This window comes from Cucumis sativus, chromosome 3, assembly GCF_000004075.3.
Source record: "Cucumis sativus cultivar 9930 chromosome 3, Cucumber_9930_V3, whole genome shotgun sequence".
Classification (NCBI taxonomy): domain Eukaryota; kingdom Viridiplantae; phylum Streptophyta; class Magnoliopsida; order Cucurbitales; family Cucurbitaceae; genus Cucumis; species Cucumis sativus.
In genome coordinates this window covers 40,863,718-40,872,335 of record NC_026657.2, presented here as the reverse complement: position 1 = coordinate 40,872,335, position 8,618 = coordinate 40,863,718, and the positions used below count along the sequence as shown (strand labels likewise).

At 34.3% G+C, this 8,618-nt stretch overlaps 3 protein-coding genes across 3 annotated transcripts; 2 read left to right on the top strand and 1 right to left on the bottom strand.

Annotated features, from left to right (window-relative positions):
- Positions 1-476: 476 nt before the first annotated feature.
- Positions 477-2,464, bottom strand: LOC101206166 (protein CDI). The gene is made up of 2 exons (XM_004148296.3): positions 2,250-2,464; positions 477-1,728 (listed from the first exon to the last, which is right to left on the bottom strand). The coding sequence occupies exon 2, from the start codon at positions 1,688-1,690 to the stop codon at positions 932-934; it is 759 nt and encodes a 252-aa protein (XP_004148344.1). The 5' UTR covers positions 1,691-1,728; positions 2,250-2,464; the 3' UTR covers positions 477-931.
- A 2,824-nt stretch (positions 2,465-5,288) lies between these two features.
- Positions 5,289-6,209, top strand: LOC101213379 (protein EXORDIUM-like 4). Its single transcript, XM_004148326.3, has one exon. It carries the CDS (start codon positions 5,289-5,291, stop codon positions 6,207-6,209), a length of 921 nt encoding a protein of 306 aa, XP_004148374.3.
- A 958-nt stretch (positions 6,210-7,167) lies between these two features.
- Positions 7,168-8,088, top strand: LOC101213615 (protein EXORDIUM-like 4). Its single transcript, XM_031881744.1, has one exon. The coding sequence runs from the start codon at positions 7,168-7,170 to the stop codon at positions 8,086-8,088; it is 921 nt and encodes a 306-aa protein (XP_031737604.1).
- The last annotated feature ends 530 nt before the right edge of the window (positions 8,089-8,618 follow it).

The window sequence follows — 8,618 nt, the reverse complement described above, 5'->3', positions numbered from 1 at the left end:
CACTTTTATAATTTTTTTTTTCTTTTGTTGCTGAGTGATTGAGAGTAGCATGTATAGACAAATGCATCTAAATATTCCCTTGAGAAAGAATCAAAGGAAATTTCAAGATATATTGCTTCAAAGAATCAAAACAATATACCTAGTTGAGACAATTATGGCCCCTTAGTTATAAACATACAATTTATGGGGAGGTTAAAGAAGAAAAAAAGAGAGATCAAATCATCCTTTTGTCACTCTTTTCCAATCCAAATAAGATAAAAAAAAATTACAAGACAGAAATTTTTGCGTTAAATTTAAATCATATTCATATCCGATCAAATAATAATAGAATAATAATTAGATCTGTTTCCCCTGTTGTTAAACATTGTCACAGTTCAGAGATATATAATTGGAATTGAAAATCAATAGCAATTGGGTCCCCTAATTTTGTATCTTCTATAATTCAATAATTTGCCTCATCCTTGTAAATAGAAATATGAAACAAAGAAACAAATACCTTCTCAAATACCTTCTCAATCATTAAATTTTGGGCATACAAGCTAAGAACCTGACATTCCGGACATAATTTTTTTTCTTGTACAATATTACAAGATAAATTGGAAAGCAGATTCTTGATTTCTTATACAATATTACACAATAAAAAATAAGGGAGGAGATTCGAACCAATACTTTACGAATGTTTAGGAAATTCACCCCTGAATTAGTAAGCACATATCTAGAACAACAGTAAAATAGTACTACAGGATCGTGATGTTCCTACAATCCCAGTAACAATACTACTACAAATCATCAAACCACCATTTTTCCAGGCCTCCATACTATCTGATATACCATTCAACCAATCATAACCAATCTAAAGAATTATAAGCAAATATCCAAAAACATTCAGTTCCACAATTAAACCTTGAGAACTTACTTTCATGTTTGATTTCTATTCTTCAGATTTCTTCTCAGCCTCCTTATTATACTCCTCCATTTCTTTCAGCCAGAGATCTGCAAATTCACAATTCTTCCAAGCTTCAAACCATGGTCCACCACGAGTGTAATGAATTGCTTTAGGGAGAGTGGTTAAATCACCTTCCACACTCTTGTTATGGCCTTCAAGAAAGTTCCAAACAAATGGGACTGACCCAATTTCATTATCCTCAAGCCATTGAAATCTATGAAGAAATGCACCAGTTTGAGTGTTGACAATCTCGGGTGTCAACACTTTGTTCTTTGGATGCCCACAATTGTACAAAACCATTGAAGACCAATTTTTCCTTGGGTAAACAGTTTGAACTGCACCATCCATTTTTGTAGTTTCTTTTGGAGTATAATCATGGTGGACACACATAACTGCAAACTTATTGTCAATTAAGTCCCTCAGTTCCTTAATATCAGCTAGATACAGGAAATCACAATCCACAAACATTGCCCATCCTTTAAAATTTGCCAAATAAGGAGTTAAGAACCGTGAAAACGAGAATTCTGTGCTTTCAGTTTGTCCTCTCTCACGCCAATAGACACCATTCTTTCTCAGATCTGCTTGCTTGATTGGTATGATCTCAACAGGGATTGAAGATCGCTTCAAGATGGAATGGCGACAGACCTGATACGCAAGATCTTCACGAACATCATAGCCCACAAAGATCCTAAATGGTTGCTCATCTCCAACAGCAGGACGATTCTCTCCATTGGAAGAACCCATTGGAATCAGTGGCTTTGGTGGGCACTAAATCTTCAATGCTAAAATCAGAGCAAGTCGAGTAGATTTCAGATACCAGATGATAAAGGTTATAGAAATTCAACAGTGAACTTAAAAATTTTAAAGAAGAAAACAAAATCCGAATTTCCGGTTCAGAAAATGAAAATATCAATATCAATTCTGAATAAACGACACGGCAGGTTTCCAACACAAGACTGCAGGTCTAATATCATTGCTCAGCACAATTAAAGAAGAAAACAAAATCCGCCAGAGAAACGGTTATCCTCCTCAAGCGTGCAGACCGAAAGAGAGAGACAGAGAGATTTAATTAGGGCAATGAAAGAAGCAGTAATAAAAGACCCAGTAGTGATAAAAAAAAAATGAAATCAGAAAGAACAGAAACACATTTGCGAAAGCTGAATCAAAACAAACAGAAACGTGATATATGATAATCAAGAAGGATCCGAATCATAAGGAATGTCCAAGAAGAGGAACAGGAGAAATGAAAGACAATGAAGGGAAAATGCATCAGATCTGATTGAAATCCAGACAGAAAGTTTACCAAGAAGGAGGCAAATGTAAATGATGAAGAAAAAGAAAACAGTCAAAAGGATTCGTCAATAGTTTTGATATTTGTAGATGCGAGAGGGAAATCTTGGCCCACGAAATGTAGGGAGGGAGCGTTTAAAACTGTGTGCGAGAGAGAAGAACACGGTGATAAGAGAGTGAGAGGAATGAGCGGGTTCGCTCCTTGCGATGGAAGTCAGGGGATTCGAGGGGAGATCGTATAGGCAGCCAGCAAGGAGCACGTGTTCACTGCTCTTTTTTTCCTTTTTCTTTTTTCTTTTTTCTTTTTTCCTTTTTCTTTTTTCTTTTCTAATATTATTATTATTATTATTAATTCTTTATCCTTTTAAAATAAAATTTCTTTTTTTATTCATTTACCAAATTTGATGTTATAAAATATGATTTTCAAAACCTTCTAAATTTAATCTATCCTTTTCCTAACGTTTCTAAACAATCTTTTCTAATAATTTAATTGTTTTCTTTTAATAAAATTTTAGGATGGAATCTAGAAATTTTGGTAGTCCTTTCTTATAATTCTATCAATATTATTTTGGAGTAGACATTTGATCCAAAAAATGAATTTCATAAATGTTTTAAAAAAACCTTTATTCAAAGGCTGGTCTATTATAGATTTTGAGAAATTATAATAATCTCTCATTTTCTAGTTAAGGTGAGAATTTTTTGTAAATATAATTTAGTTAATGGAATGTTATTCCACTTATTTATGAGATCATTATAATTTCTAAATAAATTTTATTCAAAACTTTAAATTTGGTCATCGATTTCTAAACCAGAGTTACGGAGTGCTAACACATTCCTCATATACAAATGACTCTCGAACTTAACTCTATTGTTTTTTTTTAGACCATTTTCTATATTTTATTTAAAATTCATTCCTTTATTTCGGCATCTAATCACACCATAAAAAAATTGGTGGCGACTCTCTATGTTCTTTTAAAAACTAACTCTTTTGAGAACGTCGACCGCTCCATGTCGTCTCAAGCACGTGGTGGTACATATAATTATTAAAATTTAAGAGAAGAAAAAATTTAAAAAATATATTAAACATATATAAGGAAGATTAATTAAGGAAGAAAAAGAATAATTTAAGCAATACTAAACATAGAAAGAAATAAAAAAGTTCATCATTGGAATTCAACGAGACTTTTAGGTCAAAGTGGATATAGCTAGGTATTTCAAGACATTGAAAGAAATAAAATTAAATAAATGGGAACAAAACTTGCTAGGTGAAACTATTTTTCATAATTTCTCTATTTTTGTCCAATTTTTAGAAACGTTCTTTAAATTTTGGAAATAAGAAACAATAATGGTTATCAAACACATTTATTTCTTAAAAAATAAAAAACAGAAAAAGAAAACAAGAATGTCATGAAATAGGCCCTAAGATTTTTAAATGAAGAGAGTTTGCAAGTAGAAAGTACTAAAGATATCTTCAAGTGAGAGGGAGCCTCACATACTTGGGGAGCCTAAGTTTTACACACATCTCTAATATTCACATATTCGAGGAGAACCTAAATTCAAGAGATCAAACCAGTAAATCAGCTCACATCTAGGGGGAGCCTAGATGGTCTAGATTAGTTAGGCTTTAAAGTTGTTACTATAATTTAGCTACATATTAGCTACAATAAGTACTTGTTTAATTTGATTATATAAGTGGATTATCTTTACTAAGTCTACTACCCTGAGACGGATGGTGTTGTTTTATTACCAATTCTTATGTGTTATTGTTGTTTCTGCATCAATTAATTTACTCTTATTAAATTTGTGTTTGTGATTGCTAAAGTGTGTTGTGTGTAACATCTATATTCTACTTAAAATAACCGCATCCCAAAATTTCAATTTCTAATAGTTCCTTATTCTCCTATAATTTGTTGTAACAAAAATAAAATTAACCTGGGGGCAATTGCAAGATTATTTTAAAAAAATTGACGAAAGAAACTGTTTTGGGCTTTAATAAAAGAAGCAGCTATGTTTAGTCCAAAGGAGCTATAGAACTAGGACTAGCTAGAATATAAATTAGGCCACGTGAAGTCCCAAGTGTGTATTTATGACTTTATCTAAAATTTGACATCAATAACTTATAATAAATTATTATTTAATTAATAGACACTTTAATTTAAATATAATAAAATGCACTCAAATATTTACAAAAGTATAACAAAATTTCAAATTTTATACCATAATAAAGAATGATATCTACCAATGTATTGATAGACACGGTAAAAGTCTACAAATATCTATTAGTATATCTCATTAATGAAATTTGAAATATTACTCTATTTTGTAAATGTTTTTCTATTTGCAATAATTTTTCTTTAATTAAATACTATGAATAAGGACTTCCTTCAAATGTCAAACAAATATTAAATTAGAACTATACATTACTCTATTAAAATCTAAATTAAGGATAGATCATTGTTGGTGTTTAAATAACATTGTTTCTTTTATAAGAAAATAAAATTGAAGTATTATAATGAAAGGAAAGAGTATAAAAATAGTTAAATTGCAAATATATTAAGCTTCAATATTCTTTAAAATTTAATAATACGAACCTTTTCAAATTTCCTTTTTGAGGAACAACTAACATTTTAAAATTTATGTGTAAGAATCTAGAAATAAGAAAATTTGGTGAAATTCAAGGATTTAATTAACATAAGCAATTCATATGTCCTCAAAGAAAAATTATAATTACAAATAGAACAACTCAGTAACATAAGTTGTACAAACAACAATAAAAGCTCTCAAACTATATATTGGAAAAGAAATAATGAACATTTGAAAGGTTGAGCCTAATCATAGAAAAAGAAAAAAAAAAAACAGAAGGAGAAGAATAGAAACAGTAAAAATAGAGGAATATGAAAAACAGGAAAGCCAATAGTTGTCCAATTATAACGCAATCATCCAACAACCTCAACTCCTTATAAAATCCCCCACCAGGCGAAAGGTAAAAATTGAGAAGGAAGATTTAGCACTAGAATCAACACAAAAAAAAAATAAAAAATAAGAAAAAAAAATGGAGTGTTGTAGGCGAATTCCAAGTTCACCATTTGGGGTAGTAGCCATCTCCCTTCTCCTAGTGGTGTTGGTGAGTGTCCCTAAGGCAGATGCCAACATGGATCCATTGATCGAATTAGATAACCACGGCGGGAAGATGATTAAAGGCAAACTGGATTTGTCGGTGGTATTCTACGGGCAATTCGGACGGATCCAGAAGAACAGACTGAGGGCATTTTTGAAGTCGTTGAATCAACATGGTCCAGCTGGGTCTGGTTCACAGGTTTCGTCCTGGTGGCGCATGGTTAGCTCCTACGTTCCAGGGGCTGCCGAAATTAAAGTCAAGGTTGTGAAGCAATACGTGGATCGCAATAACTCTCTTGGAAAAATTATGACTCGTGATTTCATTAAGATTCTTGTCAAAAACGCCGTCGTTGGATTTCCAGGTGCCATCCCCGTGATTGTGGGAGCCAGAGACGTGACGGTTGAAGGGCTTTGCATGGGAAAATGCGCAGAGCATGGAGATATTGATGGAATTCCGTACGTGATTATTGGGAACCCAGAGACGGAGTGCCCAGGAGCCTGTGCATGGCCATTTCGCCGAGCTGACTACGGCCCCGCCGGTGCAATCCTTAAGCCACCAAGCGGTGACGTCGGGGCAGATGCCATGGTCGTGGCATTGGCCTCTGGCTTGGCATCCGTCGTCAGCAACCCCTTCCATACAGGCCTATACCAGCTGGGCGAGAAGTCTAACATGATTGAGGCCGCCACCGCCTGCCCAGGCATGTTTGGCACTGGAGCCGCCCCTGGCTACTCCGGAAAGGTCGCCGTTGACCCCCACACTGGCGGCGCTTACAATGCTGTTGGCTTTAAGGGCAAGAAGTTTCTTCTTCCTGCTCTTTGGAACCCTAAGACGTCCTCGTGTTGGACTGTCATGTAAATTAAATCCATCGCCCATGTTCTTCTTCATTTATGTATTTATTTATTGACATTTTTGCTCCATATTCATTTCAACACTCCTTTTCTTTCTTCTCCCTTGAAAAATAAAAGTTAAAAGAAAACTACACTATATTTATTAAAATTAATACCAAATATCTTAAACTTTGTATTTGTATTAAAAGTAAAGTTTCATTTTCAAAAGTTTTAAAAATAGCCTTAATTTCCTTTAAAACAAAAGTTATATTATAGACCATTTAGGTTATTATTTGAACCAAATCCACTATACGTCATCTCTATACAATAGTTCAAGTTTCATTAGAAAAAAAAGCATTGAATTTTTAGTTTATTAAATTTGGTTATATATATATATATAGCTGGAATTAGCTAGGTAAAAGAAGCTAGAATTAGGGTACATGAGGACCATGGTGCGTATTTATCTACCTTGTACAAAATTTGAGAACAATCTATAATAAAATATTATTTAATTAAAGACCATGTGCTCTAACAAAACCATTTCAACTTTCATATTTTTGTAAAAGAAAATGAAGGAAAGTAAAATCTTGGAAAACATTCCAAAAGATAAAAAGAAAAAAGTGGATAACGGAGTAAAGAAAGAAAAACTCCAAAAGACAGCTCCCAAATTGGTATCTCAATCCAAATTGGTGCATTCAATAAAAGCTCCCAAACAAAATATTGAAAAAGAAACAATGAACATTTGAATGGTTGAGACTAATAATAGAAAAATAAAAGGAAATTAATAGAAACGGTAAAAGTAGAGGGATCTGAAAAAACGGATCGGAAAGCCAATAGTTGTCCAATTATAACGCAATTATCCTGCCTCACCAACTCCATATAAAACCCCCTAACAGAGCGAAATGTAAGAAACGAGAAGGAAGATTTAGCACTACAAGAATCAACCTAAAGAGAAAAAAAACAAAAAACAAAAAACAAAAAAGAAAATGGAGTGTTCCAGGCGAATTTCAAGTTTCCCATTTGCGGTAGTAGCCATCTCCCTTCTCCTGGTGGTGTTGGTGAGTGTCCCTGAGGCAGATGCCAAAACGGATCCATTGATAGCATTAGAAAACCACGGCGGGAAGATGCTTAAAAGCAAATTGAATTTGTCGGTGGTATTCTACGGCCAACTCGGACGGATCCAGAAGAAGACACTGAGAGCATTTTTGAAGTCGTTGAATAAAAATGGTCCAGTTGAGTCTGGTTCACAAGTCTCGTCCTGGTGGCGCATGGTTAGCTCCTACGTTCCAGGGGCTGCCGAAATTAAAGTCAAGGTTGTGAAGCAATACGTGGATGCCAATTACTCTCTTGGAAAAGTTATGACTCGTGATTTCATTAAGATTCTTGTAAAAAACGCCGTCGCTGGATTGCCAGGTGCCATCCCCGTGATTGTGGGAGCCAGAGACGTGACGGTTGAAGGGCTTTGCATGGGAAAATGCTCAGAGCATGGAGTTATTGAGGAAATTCCATACGTGATTATTGGGAACCCAGAGACTGAGTGCCCAGGAGCCTGTGCATGGCCATTCCACCGATCTGACTACGGCCCTGCTGGTGCCATCCTCAAGCCACCAAGCGGCGATGTTGGGGCGGATGCCATGGTCGTGGCATTGGCCTCTGGCTTGGCCTCCGTCGTCACCAATCCCTCCCTTACAGGCTTATACCAGCTGGGCGAGAAGGCTAACATGATCGAGGTCTCCACGGCCTGCCCAGGCATGTTTGGCACTGGAGCCGCCCCTGGCTACGCTGGCAAGGTTGCCGTCGACCCCCTCACTGGCGGCTCTTACAATGCCGTTGGCGTTAAGGGCAAGAAGTTTCTTCTTCCTGCTCTTTGGAACCCTAAGACGTCCACTTGCTGGACTGTCATGTAAACCAATCTTCTTCTAATTTATTTGTTTATTATCATTTTTGTTTCCTATTCATTTTAACTCTGTTTTTTTTTTGTCTTCTGAATTGAAGTGTAAAGTTCCAAATAAAAATTAAAATTTCATATTCAAAGCCCCTTGAAATTCATGTTCAACCTTTTTTTTTTCTGGTTCACCTCTTCAGTTATTGTTATTTTATACAATTTCCATAAATTTTCATTTGTACACAAATTTATTTTTTATTTTTCAAATCTTAATTTATTTATGGTTTTTTAGCATTAATTTTTAGTCTTCAATATTAAAGTTGTATTATGAAATTTTTGTAATTTTTTCTCTTTTTAAATTTTGGATAACATAACATGTACAACGCACCTAGTTATCAAACTATGTTAATAAAAAAAAAAATTAAAAATAAATAAATATGGCAAATTAACACAGAAAAGAAAGAAATACTAAGAGAAATAAAAAAAAAAAAATGAACCAATCTTACGTAGGATAGAACTTAAGATTGAGAATTCCTTGGGTGCGCTTGGCCT

What these genes read in the sequence shown, in the direction of transcription:
- LOC101206166 (XM_004148296.3), bottom strand. Translation starts at nt 1,690, where the DNA reads ATGGGTTCTTCCAATGGAGAGAATCGTCCTGCTGTTGGAGATGAGCAA.
- LOC101213379 (XM_004148326.3), top strand. Translation starts at nt 5,289, where the DNA reads ATGGAGTGTTGTAGGCGAATTCCAAGTTCACCATTTGGGGTAGTAGCC.
- LOC101213615 (XM_031881744.1), top strand. Translation starts at nt 7,168, where the DNA reads ATGGAGTGTTCCAGGCGAATTTCAAGTTTCCCATTTGCGGTAGTAGCC.